At 61.8% G+C, this 22,810-nt stretch overlaps 7 protein-coding genes across 9 annotated transcripts in view; 3 read left to right on the top strand and 4 right to left on the bottom strand.

Annotated features, from left to right (window-relative positions):
- The window catches only part of CHLRE_13g565321v5 (uncharacterized protein), a 4,636-nt gene extending 3,216 nt beyond the window's left edge, over window positions 1–1,420 (top strand). The window contains exons 7-8 of the mRNA XM_043069261.1: window positions 354–452; window positions 711–1,420. Coding sequence (XP_042917236.1) covers window positions 354–452; window positions 711–845 — 234 coding nt within the window. The 3' untranslated portion in view covers window positions 846–1,420. The remainder of the gene's footprint in view (window positions 1–353; window positions 453–710) is intronic.
- A 270-nt stretch (window positions 1,421–1,690) lies between these two features.
- CHLRE_13g565301v5 (uncharacterized protein) lies at window positions 1,691–7,634 on the bottom strand. 3 transcript variants are annotated; one of them, XM_043069258.1, is made up of 12 exons: window positions 7,210–7,634; window positions 7,074–7,130; window positions 6,851–6,898; window positions 6,689–6,745; window positions 6,387–6,440; window positions 6,044–6,091; window positions 5,690–5,743; window positions 4,458–4,490; window positions 4,097–4,129; window positions 3,724–3,756; window positions 3,222–3,272; window positions 1,691–3,006 (listed from the first exon to the last, which is right to left on the bottom strand). In XM_043069258.1, the coding sequence occupies exons 4-12, from the start codon at window positions 6,702–6,704 to the stop codon at window positions 2,882–2,884; spliced, it is 447 nt and encodes a 148-aa protein (XP_042917234.1). In that variant the 5' UTR covers window positions 6,705–6,745; window positions 6,851–6,898; window positions 7,074–7,130; window positions 7,210–7,634; the 3' UTR covers window positions 1,691–2,881. The 3 variants fall into 3 exon arrangements, with proteins under 3 accessions (XP_042917234.1, XP_042917235.1, XP_042917233.1); XM_043069259.1 differs by lacking the exons at window positions 1,691–3,006; window positions 3,222–3,272; window positions 3,724–3,756; window positions 4,097–4,129; window positions 4,458–4,490 and adding an exon at window positions 5,436–5,640; XM_043069260.1 differs by lacking the exons at window positions 5,690–5,743; window positions 6,044–6,091; window positions 6,387–6,440; ... (2 more) ...; window positions 7,074–7,130; window positions 7,210–7,634 and having other exon boundaries at window positions 4,458–4,514.
- Window positions 4,665–5,374, bottom strand: CHLRE_13g565311v5 (uncharacterized protein). The gene has a single exon (XM_001693375.2). It carries the CDS (start codon window positions 5,295–5,297, stop codon window positions 5,109–5,111), a length of 189 nt encoding a protein of 62 aa, XP_001693427.1. The 5' UTR covers window positions 5,298–5,374; the 3' UTR covers window positions 4,665–5,108.
- Window positions 7,635–7,994: 360 nt separating the features above from the next.
- CHLRE_13g565290v5 (uncharacterized protein) lies at window positions 7,995–9,440 on the top strand. Its single transcript, XM_043069257.1, has 3 exons — window positions 7,995–8,225; window positions 8,325–8,435; window positions 8,551–9,440. Exons 2-3 carry the CDS (start codon window positions 8,352–8,354, stop codon window positions 8,671–8,673), a joined length of 207 nt encoding a protein of 68 aa, XP_042917232.1. The 5' UTR covers window positions 7,995–8,225; window positions 8,325–8,351; the 3' UTR covers window positions 8,674–9,440.
- A 1,974-nt stretch (window positions 9,441–11,414) lies between these two features.
- Window positions 11,415–12,454, bottom strand: CHLRE_13g565280v5 (uncharacterized protein). Its single transcript, XM_043069256.1, has one exon. It carries the CDS (start codon window positions 12,087–12,089, stop codon window positions 11,868–11,870), a length of 222 nt encoding a protein of 73 aa, XP_042917231.1. The 5' UTR covers window positions 12,090–12,454; the 3' UTR covers window positions 11,415–11,867.
- Window positions 12,455–13,710: 1,256 nt separating this feature from the next.
- Window positions 13,711–15,934, bottom strand: CHLRE_13g565270v5 (uncharacterized protein). Its single transcript, XM_043069255.1, has 2 exons — window positions 15,682–15,934; window positions 13,711–15,555 (listed from the first exon to the last, which is right to left on the bottom strand). The coding sequence occupies exon 2, from the start codon at window positions 15,454–15,456 to the stop codon at window positions 14,290–14,292; it is 1,167 nt and encodes a 388-aa protein (XP_042917230.1). The 5' UTR covers window positions 15,457–15,555; window positions 15,682–15,934; the 3' UTR covers window positions 13,711–14,289.
- Window positions 15,935–16,264: 330 nt separating this feature from the next.
- The window catches only part of CHLRE_13g565260v5 (uncharacterized protein), an 11,036-nt gene continuing 4,490 nt past the window's right edge, over window positions 16,265–22,810 (top strand). Inside the window, exons 1-13 of the mRNA XM_043069254.1 lie at window positions 16,265–17,106; window positions 17,524–17,605; window positions 18,093–18,199; window positions 18,479–18,617; window positions 18,846–18,931; window positions 19,131–19,232; window positions 19,532–19,674; window positions 20,135–20,207; window positions 20,300–20,464; window positions 20,858–20,919; window positions 21,194–21,338; window positions 21,753–21,819; window positions 22,475–22,565. Of these exons, the coding sequence (XP_042917229.1) occupies window positions 16,627–17,106; window positions 17,524–17,605; window positions 18,093–18,199; window positions 18,479–18,617; window positions 18,846–18,931; window positions 19,131–19,232; window positions 19,532–19,674; window positions 20,135–20,207; window positions 20,300–20,464; window positions 20,858–20,919; window positions 21,194–21,338; window positions 21,753–21,819; window positions 22,475–22,565 (1,742 nt within the window). The 5' untranslated portion in view covers window positions 16,265–16,626. The remainder of the gene's footprint in view (window positions 17,107–17,523; window positions 17,606–18,092; window positions 18,200–18,478; window positions 18,618–18,845; window positions 18,932–19,130; window positions 19,233–19,531; window positions 19,675–20,134; window positions 20,208–20,299; window positions 20,465–20,857; window positions 20,920–21,193; window positions 21,339–21,752; window positions 21,820–22,474; window positions 22,566–22,810) is intronic.

Raw genomic sequence — 22,810 nt, 5'->3', positions numbered from 1 at the left:
GTGTGTGTGTGTGTGTGTGTGTGTGTGTGTGTGTGTGTGTGTGTGTGTGTGTGTGTGTGTGTGTGTGTGTGTGTGTGTGTGTGTGTGTGTGTGTGTGTGTGTGTGTGTGTGTGTGTGTGTGTGTGTGTGTGTGTGTGTGTGTGTGTGTGTGTGTGTGTGTAAGGGGGGGTCTACATTTATGATTGACGCTGTAGCCAATTGCTGCTGAAGGCAGCAGGCATGAGGAGGAGGAAAAACACACGGGTTCTTGTGGTGGGGTGTGGGTCCCATGAGCAGGGACTGGTTGGGACGCCTGCATCCCCTGACTCCCCCTCCCTGCCCTCCGCTCCGCTCGTCCCGCCTGCTGCACCCAGGTCCTAGCCGAGCCCATCCAGACCGTCATGCGGCGGTACGGCGTGCCCGAGCCCTACGAGAAGCTCAAGGCCTTCATCCGCGGCCAGCGCGTCACGCAGGTATGGTGGGCACGTGCATGCGTGTGTGTGTGCTTGCGTGTCCGTGCGCGTGTGCGTTTTTGCCTGTAGCGGGTGGGGTGGGTGGGTGGTGGGTGGGGTGGGGTTATCAATGAGTGCGACGACTGACTGGCTTGTGCGCTTGCACCGGGGAAGGGCATGGCACGGTGTGTAAGAACTCGGTCTCCCGGCTCAAATTCACTTGTACTTCCTCCTACACACACTATGAATGCCTTCCCCCACAACTACACACCAACACAGGAGTCGATGATGACCTTCGTGGACGGCATTGACGGCCTGCCGGAGCCCGCCAAGGAGCAGCTGAAGAAGCTGACGCCTGCCAACTACATTGGCAACGCCGCCCAGCAGGCAACCAGCCTGCCGCACCATCTCTGAACAGCGGCGGCAGACTAGCGCGCCGCACCGCGAACTGAACGCGGCGGCGGATTGCGTCTGGGGCTTGGGGCGAACGCCCGAGCCTGGAGCTCGGGCGAAGTTCAGTTTGAGGCTGGGCATGTGGGCAAGTGGGCATCAGCAGCTGGAGGGCAGCTGAAGCGCTGGCCAGAGGGCATTTGAATGGAGCAGCGGGTTAGAAGGCTTTGCTCGCGGTGAAAATGTTGGGCGCAGCGGGTCAGGTGTGTCGTAAGAAGGTACCGCGGGCGCCGCGAAGGGGCTTGGAAGGGGAATGCGCGCGTGTTTGGGGATCGAACATGCGTCGTGTTTACTGCAGGCTGGGTGTGAGTGTGACACGAGTACGCGAGCAGCAGCACAGGGACGTTGACGGCGAACAAAAGCGGGCGACGCGTGTCCTGCTTCGCTCTGGCCTGGTGACGTCTTGGGCGGCTCAATGTGGTTTAGACGGTGTATTGGAGCTCGGGTGTGGGCGTTTGAGTCGCGCACCACTATAAGGACGGGTTTGTGCGTTATGGCATGCGTTAGCATGTTATTGACATGTGTTAAGCATGGAAATTCCGCATGCGGCAAGCACCAAAAGTGCGCGCGGTACGCAGGAGGAAGCACACCGCTCACATGCGTCAAGGACAAGCACTTACGTTAGGTAGCGCATGGAAGTTGCCAGGACTCGCCGCGCCGCTCCCCTCTGGCTGGCACGCATGGTCTCACGCGTGCGGCACGCATGTGCTGCACCTGACGCAAGCTGCCACCCGGCGCTGTATGCGTCCCGCCCAATCCTGTGCGCGTCCCGCACGGCACATAAATGGGGTACGTGAGCCACTTGAAGCTCTCTTACTGTGTTACAGTTCCTGCACGAACGGCTTCAGTGCATACCAGATTCTTTCTCATCTGATTCTAAACCACCAGGTATGCACATGGCCAAGTACAAGCACTGGATGGGGCTCAGCTGTGAGCGCCGCGCACCCTGCATGCACCCACCCCACGCGCAGTGTATTATTCCGTATGAGGCTCACAGAGGTCAACGAATGTGAGGTCGGTTCCCATATCTCCGGGCTGCAAGCCCCGGGTCTTGGTATCACCCAGACTGTCCAGCACTATGCTCACCAGCAATCCCATCGTCACCGTACCAGCACGACAAGCAACCCAGCGACAACAACACACGAGGCCACAACGGCGCACACCAACAGGCGCGTCAAGTGGAAAAGCGCTAGCCCTGAGTGTGTATCGTCACAGACGCACCAGCACAGCCGTTGCCGCCGCTTGGCTGTGCTGCAGGGTGCACCTGGTTGCAGCGCCAGGGTGATGAAAGCCACGCTTTTGCCGCCGTTTCCCAGATTGCATTGGTATTGCTCTCAAGCAAAGCGATGCGAACCAGGTCTGCGAACTGGCAAGCTGCCGCGAGGGACGCCGAAGCCAGGGCACTAACGCCGGCGGCATAGACCGAGTTGGCGACGGCATTGCTCGGCTCCGCGCGCACATTCCACCCCCAGGATGCCAGGGCACTCAACACCGCCAGTGCGCCCCCGTACACAGCCGCGACCAGAGGCCTGCCTCTGCTGCCCCGTTTCCACAGCCCAACGTGGACCTACATGACCTCCTCCCTTGTGCAGACCTTGGTCAGAAGGACCAGGACCTGCTGGGCCCCAAGGTCATTGCCGCGATGCTGGTCAAGGCCACCGACAGGGTCAACGCCAATCAGCAGCTGTGGGCGGACATCAAGCAGAAGACGGCCTCCAGCGTCAGGACGTCTTCTGCTTGATGTCCGCCCAGTGCTCCTGGGTGCTGTTGACCCTCTCGGTGGCGTTGACCAGCATTGCGACCATGACCTTGGGGCCCAGCAGGTCCTGGTCTGCCCAACTGTCCATGGCAGCATCGATCGCCACCATCCCACTGATCCCCGCTGCCAGTGCCAGCCAGTCCACAACCTTGCAGCTGGCACTGTGGGGGGCAACAGCCGTCAGGCCGAAGGCCAGCAGGACAGCTCTGAGGCCGAGTGGGATAGACGACGGCCACCACCGTCAGGACGTCTTCTGCTTGATGTCCGCCCGGTGCTGCTGAGCGCTTTTGACCCTCTCGGTGGCCTTGGCCAGCATCGCGGCCATGACTTGGGGGCCCAGTAGGTGCTGGTCCTTCTGACCATGGTCTGCACAAGGGAGGAGGTCATGTACCATCGGTGCGCATGTCGAGAGTCAGGGAGCATAGCGCGACAACCAGCCATATTAGCGATACTGCGGCCCTGAGTGAAGGTCGCACGGCAGCGGTGTCAACTGTTCACGTTTGTCTCGAGCACGCGCTGATATGTACAATCGCGTAAACTACAGGCAACAGACGCAAGCAGCAGGCCTAGCTAGCACTTACCCGTCCGGATGGCCTCCTCCTCGAGCTTGGCCCTCCGCGCATCGGACTTGGCTGTATCACACGGCAGGAAGGGTTAGGGAGCGTAACACACCAAGTCAGCTAAGCCCGTGAGCCAGCAGCAGCTGCACACAGACGATAGCAGTTGACTGCACACACAAAGCAGGTCGGCCCCAGCCCAGCCATCTACCGCGCAGTACAGCATTGATGCTACGCTATCTCGGCCAGTTCAGTAAAGAGGAGAGGTGACGGCAAGGTTGTAAAGCACTCTTAAGCACACATACATGCACACGCACGCGCGCAGGCGCAGACACACGCACAAGCAAGCGCACGGGAACGTACACAGGGATTGACAGAAGGTAGCTGGGGCCTGCGCCCATGCCATACTACATCCATACATGCTCGCGCGGCATCATGACAGGCAGGTAGGGCTTCGATCGCATGTAGAAGGTAGCAGCTAAACCACAGGCAACAGACGCAAGCAGGAGGCCTAGATAGCACTTACCCTTCGCCTCGGCGACCGCCTTCTCCATCTTGGCTGTGTCACACACCAGGCGGGGGTGGGGAGCGTAACACGCACCAAGTCAGCTCAGTCAGCGAGCCAGTAGCTGCACACAGACGACAGCAGTGAACCGCCGCACGCACAACGCAGGTCGGCGCCAGACCCAGCCGCCGGCCTGTATGTGCCATATATGTCAGCTGCCCAGCACGCACGCAAGCGCACACGAACGAAGCTGGGGCCTGCGCCCATGCATGCTACATCCATGCTTGCGCTGCTGCACGACAGGCATGTAGATAGGTAGGCTGCGATCGCAGGTGGAAGGTAGCAGCTAAACTACAGCCAACAGACGCACGCAGCATGCCTAGCTAGCACTTACCCTTCGCCTCGGCGACCGCCTTCTCCATCTTGGCTGTGTCACACACCAGGCGGGGGTGGGGAGCGTAACACACACCAAGTCAGCGAGCCAGTAGCTGCACACAGACGACAGCAGTGAACCGCACGCACAACGCAGGTCGGCGCCAGACCCAGCCGCCGGCCTGTATGTGCCATATATGTCAGCTGCCCAGCACGCACGCAAGCGCACACGAACGAAGCTGGGGCCTGCGCCCATGCATGCTACATCCATGCTTGCGCTGCTGCACGACAGGCATGTAGATAGGTAGGCTGCGATCGCAGGTGGAAGGTAGCAGCTACACTACAGCCAACAGACGCACGCAGCATGCCTAGCTAGCACTTACCCTTGTCCTCGGCGAACGCCTTCTCCATCTTGGCTGTGTCACACACCAGGCGAAAATAAGGAGCGTAACACGCACCAAGTCAGCTAAGTCAGCGAGCCAGTAGCTGCACACAGACGACAGCAGTGAACCGCACGCACAACGCAGGTCGGCGCCAGACCCAGCCGCCGGCCTGTGCAGCACTATGTTCACGCCATAGCATGTCACCTGGCAAGCAACGTCTTACAATGAAGAAATGCAAGTTGTAAAGCAACCCCAACTACACACTGTATGCCTGGATCACATACCGTACTGCGCTTAGAAGACTAACTCCCAGAAGTTTTATTGAGGCTTGAAATATTTATTTGGGTTTTTACTTTTTAGTAAACGCGGCGCAGCCGCGCCGAATTTTTTTTACTTTTTATGGACCCGTTCTGCGCGGGAATTTGCTAGGTTTATCAGCGTCTCCAGTTTAACCCCGTACGCACGCACACGCCCCAGCACACACACCAATGCATACAGCAGCCGCGTAAAACCAGCAGCAGTTGCCCTTGTCAATGCACGCGCCCATGATCACAAGCTGTCCGCAGCCATTCCGCAGCCATGTCTGCAGCCATCACTTTTCTTTCAACAGCTACCGCTAGCAGCCGCTACCACACTCCCCCAAGCACTGCCTCACTCCGCATCAGACTTGCTGTCAGAGCTCTCCAGCGCGCGCTCCAGCAGCTGCCCAATTGGCAGGTCGTCATCCTCATCACTCCCTCCATCTGACTCCTCCTCCTCGCCTAGCTCCTGCAGCTCCTCCCCCTCCCCCTTAGCCGGAGTGCCAAAGGCGGCGGGTGCCTCGGGGATGGGACGCTCCATTTTAAGTCGGCAGCACAATAGCAAGTAGTACTGAACACTATACGCAAAGTGGGTTTAGTAGCTGGCAGGAGAAGATGAGGTGCAGATGAGGGCATGGAACGACTGGCGCACGAACTGTGGTGCGCCTACCCCGCCCAAGGCTCAGAAGTTTTACAAGGCCCGCAGGGCCGAATTTGTTTTACTTTTTATCACCTGAGCCTTCATAATTTCCGAATATTTTTGGAGTGCGTGGGGTGGAAGGGGAGCACCAACGCTTGCCAACCCACGGCTTTAGCGCATCGCACATACGCACGCACCCGAACTCATGCCCTCGTGCATGCGCTGACATGTACAACCGTGCAAACTACAGGCAACAGCAACAGAAGCAAGCAGCAGGCCTAGCCCGCACTTACCCATGTCTGCGGCGGCCTCCTCCTTGATCTTGGCCATCCGCGCCTCGGACTTGGCTGTATCACACAGCATGTAGGATAGTGAAGCGTAACACACCAAGTCAGTGAGCCAACGGCTGACCATATACAGACAGCGGTGGAACACACAAAGCCGCAGACCCAGCCGCCGGCCTGTATGTGTCAGCTGGCCAGCACGCGCCCAAGCGCACACAACGAAGGCAGCTGGGGCCTGCGCCCAGGCCTGCTACCACGCGGCTTCACGACAGGCGGGTAGATAGGTAGGCTCCAATCGCATGTGGAAGGTAGCAGCTAAACTACAGCAAACAGACGTAAGCAGCATGCCTAGCTAGCACTTACCCTTCTCCTCGGCGACCGCCTTCTCGACGGCCGCCTTCTCAGTCTTGGCTGTGTCACACACCAGGTAGGATAGTGAAGCGTAACACACCAAGTCAGTGAGCCAACGGCTGCACATATACAGACAGCGGTGGAACACACAAAGCCGCGGACCCAGCCGCCGGCCTGTATGTGTCAGCTGGCCAGCACGCGCCCAAGCGCACACAATGAAGGCAGCTGGGGCCTGCACCCACGCCTGCTACCGCGCGGCTTCACGACAGGCGGGTGTAGGGCTTCGATCGCATGTGGAAGGTAGCAGCTAAACTACAGCCAACAGACGCAAGCAGCATGCCTAGCTAGCACTTACCTTTTTCCGCGGCGGCCTCCGCCTCGATCCTGGCCTTCCGTAACTCGGACAAGGCTGTATTACACAGAGGTTGAGGTTGGGAGGCGGGGTTGGGAACACACCAAGTCAGTGAGCCAGCAGCTGCACACAGACGACAGCAGTTGACCGCACGCACAACGCAGGTCGGCAGTTCGCCTCATTTATGCCCCGCCTCCTAGCTGCTGTATTGACACTGAACTTGCATAACTTCAATGCACCTAATTTATAAACACATGGAAGATAGCATAAGCGCGGAAGACCGGTCAATGTTCCCGCCCTCGCACCTTTTTGCACCTTCATCGCTGCCTCTTGCAGCGCCAATTTATACAGTGCCGATTTCACTGTAGGTTTGCCAGTTGGATGCTGTGGTCAGGAGGCCGCACGGCACCAAAAGCCCGCAGCACACAAAATGACCATGCACTTCACGCGAAACCACGCATACTTGCCAGTCTTCTCGTCCAGCTGGTCCAGCTCCAAACCCCCTACCAGCGTTGCTGCAAGAGTGGACAGGTGCACCGCCAGCAGGTTGGGAAGCTCGCGTCAGATGTGGGTCAATGGCGCTTGCAAACCGCGTGGCATTAAATTGAGAGGCCACGCTAATCCAGGCAGCGCTTCCTTCCATAGCTACACCATAGCCCCATGCGCAACACATTCTCGCGCTATCCTCACTCAGGGAGTGCTCCTCCTTCTCCAGCTCTGCCGCTTCCGCATCCGTCATGACGCGGCCTGCAAAGTTGACAAATGGCAATAAAGCAGGTTCGAGTTTGGCCGCTGACTGGGTCGGATGAAGCTCTCACGGACTCACGGACGAGGCTAGCAGCGGACGTCGGAGCAGGCTAGCAGCGGACGCCGACTTTGCAGCTTCGGTATTGTGTATTCCCTTGACTGCTTGAAAAAACCGCTGTTGCGAACACGGCTCGCCACCAGATGAAGAAGCCCTTAGGTGGGGGCAAGTAAGTGGGCTCAGAATACACTATTGGAGGTGTAACGTTATAAGCTTTGATAAGCTCAAGAGATACAGTGTTGATTGATTGATGTTACAAGCTCATGCTTGGGTAGATTGGTCCAAACGAGCCAGGAAGGACCGCTGACAAGTGTTCCCCGGTCACGGGAAAAGGGGCTGAGCCCCTCCACAGTCTAAGGCCGAGCAACCTCATCGCCCGGACATAGCCGGGGTCGGTTTCCACAGGCACATAGCCAAACCAGGTGCCTATCTAGCAGTCGCGATGCCACAGCAGAGTCAACTGCAGCCAGACGCAGCACAGTTGTCAACAGCCGCAGTACTTGTCATGCCGCTACGCATGCCCTGCCAGCCCCACCGCGGACCGCTACCTAGACACCGCCAGCCGGCTCCTCAGCCTGCGCGCTTGCGCCGCTTCTTGGGCGGCGCTGCGCTCTCCTCCTCCTCGTGGCCTTTCCCGCCCCCTCCGCTACCAAGATGTGCGCACGCACCCCCGCTGCTGACGCCGCCCGGCGGGTTCGTTCCTAGATGGCGTGTGGACGTTCTTCGACAAGGCGGGTGACCCTACGGAGCCCTCCAACTACCGTCCAATCACCTTGACTGACACTGATTATCACACCCTTGCACGTGTGCTTTGTCGGCGTTTGCAGCCGGTGTTTGGGCGCATTATTGACCCTGAGCAGACTGCCTTCCTGACTGATCGTCGCGTTGCGGATAATGTGCTGCTGCTTCAGCTTACCCCGGGGCTGTTGAATGCTGCGCACAAGTCTCCCGGCGTGGCTGCTTTTCTTGATTTTTAGAAGGCCTATGAGCGCTACGCCAAGCATGTGTTCATCATCGATGAATATAAGACCTCCAAGGTGGGTGGGTTGAGTGGGATTGCAATTGCCGGTGGGTGGGTGGGGTTTAGCGGAAGCCCTTGTGTGGCCCCCCTCCCTCCCACCCTCCCGACCATGCAGACCTGCTACAACTGCGGGTGTCAGGAGATGGCCATCAAGCGGCTTGGGGGGCTGAAGGAGGGGCAGCGGCCCTGGTCGGTCAAAGTCTGCAACGACTGCTTGACGACCTGGGTGAGGACCGTGCATGTGCGGGGACGGCTGGGCACTGGGGACGGATTGATTGACAGGTTGACGGTTGGGACAGCTCATGTGCGCTCTCTTCTTCCTCCCCGTTCCCCATCCCCAGAACCGCGACGTCTCCGCCGCCAACGTGATCCGTGTGCTCCTCCTGCTGAAGCTGATGGGCTTCGAGCGGCCGACCAAGCTGCAGCGGCCGCCATGGCCGCCGGCGGCGGCGGGGCCGGGCTGAGAGCCTGAACGGCGCTAGCAGGGCGTGGGGTTGAGGGTGCACGTGTCGATTGGCGGCGAGCGACGTGACTAGTTTGTTAGCTGCGGGTTAGCACGGACTGTGCACCCCACCCAACCGGCAACGTCCGGATTTGCGGGGATGCCAAAGGCCCCCAACATAGAGGCGTGTGCAATTTGCGTGTGCTTAGTAGGCGCCCGCGTCAAGGTGGCTGGGTTGATAACGACCCGGGAGGGGAGGGCTCAGCCCTTTTCCTGCCTCCCTAAGGCAGCCACCTCCTTGTTAGAAGGCGTATGATACTGTGGATCGATCGGCGGTCTTTTCTCCTGGACTGGGGCCGGCCTCCTGTCGTGGGTGTCCCGCCTCCTGACTGATACACGTGGGGCTGCGTTGGTGAATGTTCACGTGTCGGGTTGGGTCCCGTTGGCGGCGGGGGTACGGCAGGGCTATTATGGTCTGGGGTTTACAGACGGACGCGGCGTCAGGAGGAGTAGGATGGGAGTCGGCCATCCCGCAATCGGTCATTCTGGTAGTCGGAAGTACACCTGCAGGACGCTGCTTACCTCGCAGTTGCGCAAGCCCTGCTGTCGTGGCTGCGCAGTCGGGGACACGATGTGCTCGCTCGCTGACCTTGCCTCAGTGCTGGCGTCTCAGTATGCGGATGATTGTGCGCCGTTGCTCGCGGGCCTGCAGGCGGTGCCCGGCTTCCTGGCTGACATGGAAGTGTTTCGGTGTGCGTCAGGCCAGCGGCTGAACATGACTAAAGTTGAATTGTTGGTGCTAGGCACCCGGGCGGGCGTGGGGGTGGTGCCGGCCGGGGCGGCGGGGCCCCCCTGGCCCCCGGGCTGGCGGGTGGTCCCAACGGCCAAGTCGCTGGGTGTCCTTTCTGGTGACTGGATGGAAGGCACCGCCCCGCCCGTGGAGTTATGGCGGTGGTGGGGGTGCTGGGCCTGGTTGTGCGCATGCCGGTGTCTATGTTTGGTCGGGCGGCTGCGACCTCGGCGTACGCCCTGGGCCAGATGCTCTACCATTTGCGGGTTTGCGGGTCTGCCCTCGGAGACAGCCGTGAAGGCGTTACTGGGTCAGGTGGCGGCGGTGGTGGACCGGCGACTGTCGCCCGCCAAGTATGCCGCTCACCCCCACGCCCGCCCGGTCGGTGTGTCCCTGGAGATCATGCAGCTGCCTCCGGTGTGTGGTGGCGTGCGGCTCCTGCCTTTGCGGCAGCATGTGCAGGCACGTCATGCTGGCCTGGCCGTTTGGTATGTGCTGGGGGCATGTGGGTTGCTGCCCTTTGTGCCCGCGCATGGACGAAGGTGGCGGAGGCGTGGCTGCGTAGGTGCCACCCGGCGGCCACGCGCCCACGCCGCCGCTGTGCATGTTGTTGCGGGGTAGTGGTGATTCGCGCGTTCTGAACAAACCAGTTTCCCCGGGCTGCGCGCCGTTTCTGCGTTAGTTCGGTGCTATGGCTCATTTGCCGCCTGTGACGTTGGTGCGTGGCGCCGCCCGCCCCGGGGCCCTGGGTGTCCCATGTACCGCTGTGGGCGAATCCGGCGCTGTGTGAGAATGATCGGACTTTTGACGAGGCGTTTGCAGATTTGTTTGCCTTACTTGCCGGGGCTTCTGTACGTGGGTCAGCTGGTGGCGGCGTCTGACCAGCTGGAGGAGGTGCGGGCGGCCTACGCCTGCCGTGCTGGGTGGGGTACCGGGTTTGAGGAGGCAGGGCTAGATCTGTATCTGAAGAAGGTGCGTGCGTGCGTGTGTGTGTGTGTGTGTGTGTGTGTGTGTGTGTGTGTGTGTGTGTGTGTGTGTTAAAAAACGAAACGAAAGCCCGCCCAATGACGCGACGGAGTTACTTACCGATACCTACCAATTTACCGAGCGTCGCGTGGTCGCAGTGGCCCAGGTAGTCATACTTACCCGCGATAAGCCTGGAACCCCACGGGCGACCATTCGGCCTGACCCCGCGATGCACCTGTATGCGTCCACGCTCCGCACCCTGGGCGCGCTAAACAACGTTTACCTAGCACGCCTAATTCCCAGATTCCCGCCCGCTGGTCGTAGTCGAGCTCACCTATAGGCAAAAGCGGAAGCATGGGCAGAGGGCGGCAGCGAGGAAGTGTCACGGGCAGGCGAATGGCAAAGGCGACAAGAGAGGCGGCGTGCAGCAGACAAGCTAGGTATCACGCGTCCCAAATCCCGCCCACTAAGTACAATAACACTATGGGAAGAGGGCGAGTTAGCGGTGGCACTGCGACTAAACGGGGTCAAGGCTGCATGGGGGACGTGGCGGGCGGCGGTTGCAGCGTTTCCAGACGTGTCAGACACAGGCTGGTGTGTGTGCGTGTGTGCGTGTGTGCGCCGTGGGCTGGCGGGAGCTGGCCTCCCGTGTTGGTCTTGCCATGCACCATCACTGGGACATCCCTTGCATGAATACCGTCCTCCTCCCCCAGTGGCAAGTCAGTGGGATCTTCTGTTTCCGGTGATGGGGCATGATACACGTTGATACGGGCCATGCGATCCATGGGGCGTGCCCCCAAGGGAGTCGAGGGACATTAGATGCAACGTACTGCGGTGTTTGGCTGAGTGAGGGCGGGCGCGTGACAGGGCAGGGCTGTTGAGTAGATGGGACGGAGGGCTGACTCAGAAGATGCCCAGGAGAGTGAACAAGCAGGCGTAGGAGAGGCGAAGCAGGGCTGGTGTGAAAGAGCCAAAGGCACGAGGTGGGCGGGACCAAGCATCACAGCTGAAACACCGATTTACACAGCAGCAAAGGCCAAGTCCGAACAGCGGAGGCAAGGCACCTCAGCCTGTTGCTGACACACGTAACAGTGGGTGCATGTCACGCGACACACGACACTGCCACCCAAGTGCCGGCCTAGGTTCGGCGCTCCCAAGCTAGCGTGGTGCCAACTACAGCAGCACACATGGTCGTAGATCTGTAGTAAGGCTACAGCACATCATGCTGTATGCTGGGTTCCCAATTGGAGGATGCCGCAAGGCAGGCAGAGAACAAAGCGTGAGACATCTGCCGTCAACGTGCCCTTGTGAATATACAGCAGGTGCAAACCTCGCCGCACACGCCTTGAAACATATCAGTCCCTAGGAACGCGAAAGGCAGATGCACCTTTAATACCAGCCCGCCCCGCTCATGGCATGCCATGTGTCCCACTTGAAAAGCCGCTCACAGGTCACGCACATCACTCGGCGGCACCGCTGTCCTCGAGCTCGCTGGAGTTGCCACCGCCCAGCAGCTCGACGTCGTTGATGGTGATCTGCGGCGCGCCGCCCTGGAACAGCCGGCGGCGGGGCGGCGGTGCACCCACGGGCTGCTGCACTCCGCTGGCGCCACGCTGCTGGGCCAGGGCTGGGGCGGCAGGGGGCGCGTACGCAGCCGGCGGGGGCTGCTGCACCTGCTGCATGAGCACGTCGCCGTTGGAGTCGCGGTGCAGGTTCCCGTGCTGCACACCGGCCGCCGCTCCGGGCACACCCGCGTTGTGTGTTTCAGAACGCACGGTTTCGCTAAGTTGGTAAACACACGTTCCCGCCGTCCGCCGACTGCACGCTGCTATTATATAAGCAATGAGTTACACGAAGCCACTGTACACAAGGACGAGGAGGCCCCAGCGACGCAGATCCGTCATCCGACTCGAGTCAGGGAACCTCGATCGCGAAAGTAACTGTGACAGCAAGAGTTTTAACACACTCAAACATATGTTATGAACTCCTCAGCTGCAAGAAAGACATGTTAGATGCCGATCTTATCGCAGACGCTCCCGCTGGTCCCGTTAAATTTGCTAACATATAAATGGCTTCCATATGGGCACCTATATACCTGTCAGAAGCCTCGCGGGCGCGTGTGCTGCGAGCGCGAGCATTTCCCCATAATACAGCCGCGCTGTCAGCCCCAATAAATCAGAGCTATACATCTTAGGCATTGGTATCTATTTATCAAGGCAGCCTGGATTACGAAGACGGTTTCGCCGCAACGAAGTTCTTGCCAGCCCTGCTTCGTCCCGCGGAGTCGCGACTTTTAATAGCCATGCTGCCGTTTGTTCAATACCTGCAGACTGAGCGTGCATGCGGTATATGAAGCAATGCGGCGATGCTGAGACTCTGTTATTATCGTCATACCGGTATTTGCAAAACGTGTAGGGCTCGACGTCCAACCGTCCGACGCACAGCCCCGACCCCCCTGACCCCGACCCCGCCCCAGTCAACGGTCCGGAAGGTTGTGCGCACGCCAGCATCCGCAGTACCTTTCGCTCTACGTACGTATGTTACAACTCTGGCACTCCAGATCATACGGAGACTTCAGTCGCCAATCCTATACCAGCCTCCTTTCACCTCACCTCTACGCCACGAAGGGTCACTACTTGCACACGCCTGCTCTCAAGCTCAGCACTATAACACCGTGCGTTGCGTCAGGTTGCGTCCCATGCCACTTGACTCCCTTTGGGGCACGCCCCATGGATCGCATGGCGGTCCGCTAGTGTGTGTGTGTGTGTGTGTGTGTGTGTGTGTGTGTGTGTGTGTGTGTGTGTGTGTGTGTGTGTGTGTGTGTGTGTGTGTGTGTGTGTGTGTGTGTGTGTGTGTGTGTGTGTGTGTGTGTGTGTGTGTGTGTGTGTGTGTGTGTGTGTGTGTGTGTGTGTGTGTGTGTGTGTGTGTGTGTGTGTGTGTGTGTGTGTGTGTGTGTGTGTGTGTGTGTGTGTGTGTGTGTGTGTGTGTGTGTGACTACGGTTTCCACGGTTATTCTGCCAGATCACGTGAATCGTGTATCTGGTATAACCAACGACAGGGCTCTCAATCGAGGGCTGCCGTGACCTGGCGTTTCCCCGGCAGAGCGCAACCAGCTCTGGAGTCCACAGGGCAACGCACTCCGACCCTTCACCGCGCCAGTAATCCTTGCGGAATTACTACCGGTGTAACAACCTCAGACCCAGCGGGCGAGCTACCTCTTAAAAACCAGGCGGGCAGAAGACAAAAAACAGCAAACAAGTCTCTGTGTGTGTGTGTGTGTGTGTGTGTGTGTGTGTGTGTGTGTGTAACAACGGTTTACAGTTGTTTATCAGATCACGTGATCGTGTATCCGGACAACCTGTAGTTGCTAGTGCCAGGGGCGCATTAGCAACTTGTTTGTCGCGCATTGGTCTGGTAGCACATGTCTCCCAACCCTACGCGTAGCGTTAGACGTCAGTTTGGCCACAGGAGCCGCACCTCCATCTATTGTGGTTAGACACTGATTTGGCCCTAAGAGCCGCACCTCCGTCTATATTGGTGAGACTTCGGTTTGGCCCTAGGAGCCGCACCTCCGTCTATATCAACACTGCTGCGAGCCGGCAGCTGGCCACCATGCATTGTTTGTTCGCCTAGCAAAAAGTCATGTACCGTCCAAGTCCGGCACGTGGCCGCAGCAACCGCAAAACAAGCATCCCGCCGGCACTAGCTACCTTCCCTTCCCCACAGGGCAGAATATGCCTAAGGGCAGCCACAAAGTGAGATAGAGGATCAATAACCAAAACCGTCTGCTGTGTCCTAGCCCTGCAGTCACAACAAGCCTAACTTCCGCTGGACTTAAAAACACACACAGTGCGCGCCCCTCTCAGTTATCCGCCATGTGCATTACTGCACGGGGTGTACGCAGCGCCGGTCCCCCTCCTCAGTCACGATGTCCGTGCCCCGCCAGTACGGCTGCAGACCCCGTTCCACCAGGCTGTCGAACTGGGCTTGCCGCGCGCGCCTAGCTGCCCGCCCCTCCGGCGTCAGGAAGGGGGCCACCGTCACGCCTGCGGTGTGTTTAATCTGCGCCGCAGCCCTGATGAAGGCCGCCCGCTGATCCCTGGTCACCACTACCTCCACATTCCAAACGCGACCCGCGTTGCTAGCCCGCCACCGACGTTCATACATGCCCATCGAGCCCTCTCCCAGGCCCAGAGCAGAGAAGTCGCCGCGCGCCATCGCCTCCGCCTGCTCGCTGCTTGCGCCACGAAGCAGTATTTTGTTGGCCGCCATCGCCCGTGGCGGCGGCGGCAGGTGTGTGCACGCTTGCGGCTGCGGCGGGTTCGGCCTCGCGGCCTCTCCTGCCGCAGGCGCAGCGTGTGGGGCAGCGGCGGCTTTGGGCCCGCCCGGCGGGGGCGCCGGGCGGCTTGCAGCCGCCGCTGCGGACGATGCGGCACTGGGGGCCAGGCCCTTCCCTCCGCCAGTCTCCACCTCCAGCACGGCCGCTGTCGCGACCGCGAATGCGTTCAGCTGCTGTGTCAGTTGCTGCACGGTGCCCGACAGCTGATCCAGCAGCAAGCTGTGTTTGCGTGCCGCGCGGGCGCGGGCCGTGTGCTCGGCTCGCAGGCCGCGCACCTGGCGCTGCACGAGGGCAATCGCGTTGTCCAGCTTGGCCTCGTCCAATCCGTGCTGGTTGAGTTCGACGTCGGCGCCGATGAACAGGCTGTCCAGTAGCGCCTCCATTCCCGACATCCACATAAGCATGTGGCCCAGCCCTTCAGGCCCTCCAGACTTGAGGCGGAGCTCGCGGAGCTTTCTGAGGAATGAAGAAAATAGGTCAAAGCCCTCCTGGTTAAAGAGGGGGTTGCACTCTCTCCATTCCGCCTCGTTGATCGCGCACTCAGGCGAGCTGGGCGAGAGAGACCAGGTTGCGAAGGAGTTAGGCACGGGATAGCTAGGAGTCTCCGAGGCAGGAGATGCGAAGCCTGGCTGCTCGCCGGGCCCGCGCGACGGCGATGCCGACTCGCGAGCACTGTCCTGCTTCCCTGTAATGCCACTACCTTCTGGCATCCTCCTGATCAGTAAAAACTAATTCGGAAGAGCCGTGAGTCGCGCGGGCACCGTCAGCATTCAGCGAGCTTGGCCTCTAAGCTCACTGCGGCGCCGCGCCTTGCGTGTGTATTGTGTATTGTGTATTGTGTGTGTGTGTGTGTGTGTGTGTGTGTGTGTGTGTATTGTGTATTGTGTATTGTGTGTGTGTGTGTGTGTGTGGCCTGGTGTGGCACACGGACTCACGGCTCCGCTGGCGATGTTGCCTACCCAGCCGTGCGGTGTTGATGTCCTAGTACAATTAAGAGGAGAGGGTGGCGACAAGCTTAGTCCCGACACCCGAGTGTGATGGCTAGATCCCGGCCCATGAAGGCGTGTCTGGGCAAGTGAGTTCACCGATGATTGCGCTGGCTGGCTCATAAGGTTTGCTGGCGCGCAATCTTCACGCTCCGGGCGCCCGGCCAGGCGATAGCACCACGCAGACATTGTGCGATGTCACATCGTACGCGGCGCAGAACGGAGGCGCTCGGCTGGCGATCGATGCTGGCTGTCCAGCCGTGCGCTGCACTAGGACTACCTCACTACCTGAATCCCCACAACACGACCACTCTTTTGCATGGCAGTTGCTTCTCCCGCTGAACTCCGACGTTGCCGAATTGTGCGTGACGCGCGTACCGTATGCCGGCCGCAGCCCCCTTGTGCCCGAGGCCTTGTCCCTGCCTCCGCCGGGTGACGTGATACGTGGCGCGATCGGCGTGGCGTTGGGATCGTGCGCTGAAACTAGCCGAACTCAACATCCTTACCTGTATACACTTGTTTACGGGGTTGAACGCAAGACAGTCAAGTGGGCGCCAAACCGTTTGCTGTGGCCAGCGATTCTTCGCACAGTCGCCATTTCGTTTGCTCATACATACTGTAAAAGACGGCTGCAAAAATTGCCACGAATTCGTTGACCAGGGAACAAGAGCAGTGGCTTTTGCGGAAACCAAGGAATCGCCGCACGATAGCAGCAATTGGCGACTACTGATTAAACAACCGTCCTGAAACATGTGGCAGGCAGGCAGTTCCGGGTTAGCGCCGGGCTCGCAAGCATCGTGCAGCGGTTCTTCAACAAGCCTGGCTGCGAGGACCTCGGCCCGTCTTGCGCTAGCTGCATGGGGACCAGCTCAATCAAGAGGTTCACGGAGACGCATGCGGCCAACTGAGGCGCGGGCGACGCTGAGTCCCCCACCCGCAACCACAACCACACCCCCGGCCTCGGCGGCTTCTGGCACCACCTCAACACGCCCCAACGAGCCGCCCCGCGCCCCCGCCATGGCCAGCTTCTCCCTACCTTCCTCCTCCTCCTCCTCCTCGGCGTTCTCCGCTAGCGCGAGCACCAGCGCTACAGCCCCCAGCCCCTCTACCGGTCGGTCTCGCGGAGGGGACGGCGCCTCCGGCAACTCCGGCTCCTCCGGGCCCCGGCTGCGGCCGACGGGGGCGCGCGGCGGTGTGGCAGGCCCGGCCCCAGGGGCCAAGCCCGCGCAGCTGCGCTCCGCAAGAGCTGGCGGGGCGGGGGGTTTCCTGGGGCTTGGGATCGGCGGCGGAGGCAGCGGGAAGCAGTTGGGCGGCGGCAATGGGGGGTTTGGCCCGGATGACAGCGGCGATATCATCATACCGGAGTTTCAGGAGGTTAGCGGGGTGTGGGGGTGTGGGGGTTGCGAGGTTTGGGCAGTAGGAACAAGGTAGCGGGAGGGAAATTGCTGAGGTAGGGCAGTGGGAGCAAGGTAGCGGGAAGGGGGGAGGCCGGCTTAGACAATCAGGATTGAAGGAGGGGGGGCGTAGTTTGGGCATAGGTCATTGGTAGAGGGCTGCGGGGGGAAGGGGGCGAGGTTGTCGTGGGGGACGTTGAGCGTGGGGGCGCACAATGGGGTGAAGTAGGGTGAGGGAGCCAAGCCGTCACTGTATACTGCCCGGCACAACTGCCTGCGGTGCGCGCCGCTGCCGCGCTGGCTGGACTCACACCACACCACCCGCGGCCCGGTGCTCTCGCCCTCTCCACCTCTCCCCCCACCTCCCCTCCCCTCCCCCCCTGCCCGCATCCCCCAGCCCTCCGCCTACAACGCCGCCATGAACAGCCGGTACTGGGAGACGCGGCCGGTGCGCGTGCTGGGGCGCCTGGTGCGCATAGGTGAGTGGCGGGGCGAGAGCGGTGCAGGGGGGAGGCGGCTGGGGTTGGGGGATGGAGCTGGGGGGGCGGCTGGTCGAGGTGTGCAGGGGGGGGCGGCGGTGGGTTGGGGCTGAGGGGGAAGGGCGGCGGCCGGGGTCGGGCTGGGGGGCGGCTCAGAGGCGGGTGAGTGGGGAGGGGGTGACTGGGAGGCTGGAGCGTGTGCTGTCGGATCCGAAGCATGTAGAGGGAGGAAGGAGGCAGAGGGTTGTGCGGAGTGTGTGTTCGGATGCAGAGGATAAGCAGCGAGGGGTCAGGGATGTGGGGGCGGAGTGTTGGGTTGCCGTATTCCCCACGTGAGTGCGGGCTGGCCAGCACGCAAGGAGAGGGCGGTGAACGGTGTCGACGTGCTACCTGCTCACCACTGCCTTGCCCGCACCTCAGCACACGCACTGCGCCTCAAACACACCTCGACACCGGCACCGCCACCTCCCACGTGCTGCCGCCGCAGGTGTGGAGTTTGGGGGCTGGGCGGCGTCGTGCCGAGCCCTCAACCTGCGGCTGCGGGACACGGCGGCGCAGGAGGCGGCGGCGGCGGAGGCGCTCAAGGACGTGCTGGTGAGGAGGGGGCGGAGGAGGGGGCCGGGCAGAGGGAGGAGGAGGGGTGGGCGGTAGGGGTGCGTGTTGCAGTCGGGCTGGCCGGGCCAGGGCAGACTGGCGGAGAGGGGGAAGGAGGGGGAAGGTGGTTTGGAAAAGCAGGCGGTCCACAGGCGCGGCACGGGCTCTGAACCGACCCTGACCTCCTCTCTTGGTCAGGGTCGGTTCATCTCGCCCCTCGCCTTCACATTTAGTGAGTAGTCATGAATGTGAGCCCCCGTCGCTCCCCACCGGCTCCAGGTGCGGCTGGGCCCGGCGTTTGTCAAGATCGGCCAGGCGCTGTCGTCGCGGCCAGACGTGCTGCCGCCCGCCTACATTGGCGCGCTGGAGGCGCTGCAGGACCGCATCCCGCCCTTCCCGGACGCAGCGGCCATGGCGGGTGAGGGGAGGAGGGCGGGAGGGGAGGAGGAGGAGGGGAGGAGGGAGGGAGGAGGAGCGGGAGGAGGAGCGGGAGGAGGGGGTGACGAGGGGGGGTCTGGAGGGGGCTGACAAGCTGTGCCGCCGAACCCTCGAGCATTCGCAGTAAGAAAGCCGATGCGTTGACAAGATACCTCATTTCCCTTGTCGCTCTCCCTTTCCCTCTCCGTCTCCTCCCCCTCCCTCTCAGTGCTGGAGGCGGAGTTGGGCCGGCCGCCCTCCGCAGTGTTTGCATCGTTGTCCTCCAGTCCTGTGGCGGCGGCCAGCCTGGGGCAGGTGGGGGCAATGGGAGGAGGGTGGGGACGGTGGGAGGAGGGTGGGGGGGGCTGGGGAAGTTGGGGTTCAGGGGTCGGTAGGTAAGGGTTGCGGCGGGATGAGACACTTCCGCGTGCAAGCGTGCGTGCGTTTCTCCTTGTAGACACACGTACTGCACGCTCAAACACGCTCACGCCCGCCCACGCATGCGCGCACGCAGGTGTACCGCGGCGTGTTGCGGCCGGAGGTGGCGGGCGGGCAGTCGGGTGTGGAGGTGGCGGTCAAGGTGCAGCGGCCGCGGGTGGCGCAGATGATTGCGCAGGTGCGGGAGAGGGAGAGGGTGGGGTGGGAGAGGGGGAGGGGGAGAGGGAGAGGGCTGGGCTGGGGGAGGGTGCAGCTGCCAGTGAAGGGCGGCCCCCTTTAGTGCGGCTAGGCATGACGTGTTCGCTGACTGTGTCCACTGCGGGAAAGGCGACCGCGCATGGGGTCGTCCGGTGGAGTCCGTGCGGCGCCGGTACATCATCACCGTGTCCTAACCACCGTTGTCGCGCCGGGATTTCCCCTCATCTCACCCACTCCTTCTGACCCACTCTTGCTCCCCCCCTCCCCCCCCCACCCTAGGACGTGTACATCTTGCGCATCCTGGCCGGCTGGCTGCGCACCGCGCGCCGCTTCAACACCGACCTGCCGGCACTGGTGGACGAGTGGGCCAGCAGCCTGTTCCGGGAGCTGGACTACCGCATAGAGGCAGACAACGCACGCCGGTGAGTGGCTGGGTGGGCGGGTGGGTGGGTGCGTGGGTGCGTGGGTGGGTGGCTGGGTGGGTGGGTGGGTGGATGCGGGCGGGCGGGCGGGTGGGTGGGTGGGTGCGTGGGTGGGTGGGTGGGTGGGAGTTGTTTCTCCAGACCAGAGACAACAGAGACGCAGGACAAGACACAAAGGTGGAGGGGGTTAGGAGGCGCATGCAAGACACAGGGTTTGGACCACTCGTGGGGCACGGGGAGGAGTGGCTCGGCGTTTGTTGCGCCTTTCTCACTTGGGATATGTGCTGTGCCAGATGCAAGAGCATCTCGTTTTGGCATGCCGGCGGACCCATCACCATTCGAGCCGCCGGCTGCCGTCCACCGGTGGTCTCGCAGTTTCCCTCGCCTGCCCAAGTCTGCAACCTCCCTTCTTCCCACCCGCACCCCCCACACATCCCCACACACCCCCACACCCCCACAGGTTCAAGGCGCTGTTCTCCCACCTGCCCCAGGTGTACGTGCCGCACATCTACGAGCAGACCACCACCGCCAAGGCAAGTCCGTAATATCTGTGGTGAACGTGCGCGCACGCGCGAGCTTATGCTTACGTGCATGCGTTTACGTACACATGCATGCACGCTCACAGATCCTGACCATGGAATGGATCGACGGCGAGCGCCTGCGCACCGCCGGCACCTCCGCCGCCGAGCGCGGCGCCACCGGTGCCCCCTCCTCCACCCGCACCTTCTCCGCGCCGGCCTCAGCTGCGGCGTTGGACGCACGCCGGCTTGAGGACCTAGCACTGGTGGAGGTGAGGATTGAGGGGTGAGGGGCAGCAATCCATGAAACAGGGAGCGGACAAAGCAAGAGTTTGAACGCGCCGACGGGAGGGTGGGTGCTTCTGCACCAGCGCGTGTGTCGGCACTGTTGGGAGAGGGCTTGTACCTGTGGCTGCTTGTGTGTATGTGTGTTTGGGCTAGAAAGCATGATGGAGCGGGGGTTGGCATAAAGAGTACGTTGGGAGTAAGCCATGCACACGGAGATAATGCGTTTGATAGCGGAGTTGTGGGCTAGGGCTGGCGCTGGGTACCCTGCATCGCTGCCTCGAGCCTCGCCTACAAGCACTGGCCTCCCTCGCTCTGTCCGCGCCCGCCTGACCGCCCACCCACCTGCCCCGCCGCGCCCCACACCTCCTGCCCTCCAGGTGGGCGTGCGCTGCAGCCTGGAGCAAATGCTGGAGGAGGGCTTCTACCACGCAGACCCGCAGTGAGTGCAGGGCAGGACAGAGGGCGGGTGCGTGTGCGTGCGTATGCGTGTCCGTGTGTGTGTGTGTGTGTGTGTGTGTGTGTATGTGTGTGTGCTAAAAAAACGGAACAATTCCGCCGTGTGTGTGTGTATGTGTGTGCGTGTGGAAGCACGCGGTAGCACTAGCGCGTGCTGTACCTGCAATTTCACTCCTGCTCCTCAAGTAGCCGCCCGACCACCCCTCCCCCACTCCTCCACCACCCCCGCTCCCCGCCTCCCCGCCGCTCCGCCACAGCCCCGGCAACCTGCTGCGCACGCCCGACGGCCGCCTGGCCTACCTGGACTTTGGCATGATGGGCCAGATCGACGAGAAAACGCGCAACGCGCTCATGACCGCCACCCTGCACCTGGTCAACAGGGAGTACGGGCGGCTGGCGGAGGTGGGGAGAGCGGGGTAGGGGGGGAGGGGAGGAGGGGGGGCGGGAGGGGGGAAGGGTGTGTGTAGATACCAGCCCAAAGTAAACCGAACCCAATGCAAAGAGCGTGGAGGAGAGCGTGGGGGGAGGGGTTTACATGTATGGTTAGGAGAAGAAAAGAAGCGAAGCTGCGGCCAGGCACAAGGGGGAGTTAGCCAATAATGGAGGTCGGAGTGATTTAATGGGCAGGCAGGAGGGCGCGTGGGAAGTCACACGACGCAGCCAGCGTTCTTGGGTTGTGTATGTGTGGCCCGCACTGCAGTACCATGGCCTGAGACCTGCCTCTACCGCACGGCCCTCCCTGTGTGTGTGCGCGCCCCCACCCGCCTCGCGTCTTCCACCCGGTCACCCGGTCACCCCCTCACCCCGCCCGCGCAGGACTTTGTGGCTCTGGGCCTGTTGCCGCCGGGCACCGACCGCGAGTCGGTGATGCCGGCACTCACAGGTGGGGCAGGGGTTGGGGGCGGGTTGGGGGCGAGGGGTTGGGGGCGAGGGGTTGGGGGCGAGGGGTTGGGGGCGAGGGGTTGGGGGCGGGGGGTTGGGGGCGAGGGGTTGGGGACGAGGGGTTGGGGGCGAGGGGTTGGGGGCGAGGGGTTGGGGGCGAGGGGTTGGGGGCGAGGGGTTGGGGGCGGGGGGTTGGGGGCGAGGGGTTGGGGGCGAGGGGTTGGGGGCGGGGGGTTGGGGGCGGGGGGTTGGCAGTGCTGTTTGTAAGGCGCGTGTCGCAGTTGTTGGTCGGGGCAAGTCTGGGTAGTCGTGAGCCACGAGTGGGGGCGTGTGCCGTCCCGCCTTCCGCATCCAGCCCACACCCACATAGGCACAGGGGCGCACCGCCAGCTCACCCCGCCGTCCTGCACCTCCAACTTGAGACCCAATTCCCTCCGTCCTAGCTCCCTTAGTTGAGGCTGGTATCTACAACCCCCTGGCCTAATCCCGTCGGCCTACACGACGTGTACGCTATCACCGTGCACTCTGCACGGCTGGCCCCTCCCTCCCCTCTAGGTAATCATGAGTGTAACCTATCCACCCTCCCTCCATCTCTCCCTGCCCCCCTCTCCCTGTTTCTCTCCCTCCCCCTCCCCCCCATCTCCCCCGCCCCTCAGGCGTGTTCAGCGAGGCGCTGCAGGGCGGCGTGTCCAATTTGTCCTTCGGCACCCTCAGCTCCAACCTGGGGGTCACGATGTACAAGTACAGGTGCGTGCGCGTGTGCGTGTGTGTGTGTGTGTGTGTGTGTGCGCGCATGGGTGTGGTGTGGCCTGAGGGGGGTGGGGTGCGGTGGGGTCGTTCAAGTCAATCCTCAAGTACACCGGAAGTCCGGAACCCATAGAGCGCAGAGGAGCGGGTGCGTTTTCACAAGAAAGCATAGGGAGAACGATAGCGTACACATGGGTATTGGTGTCGCATGTCGGAGCAGGTTGGGCCTGCGGGCTCGGCGGGGG

Source organism: Chlamydomonas reinhardtii, chromosome 13 (genome assembly GCF_000002595.2).
Source record: "Chlamydomonas reinhardtii strain CC-503 cw92 mt+ chromosome 13, whole genome shotgun sequence".
Lineage (NCBI taxonomy): Eukaryota > Viridiplantae > Chlorophyta > Chlorophyceae > Chlamydomonadales > Chlamydomonadaceae > Chlamydomonas > Chlamydomonas reinhardtii.
This window is presented reverse-complemented; position numbering and strand designations above follow the sequence as displayed.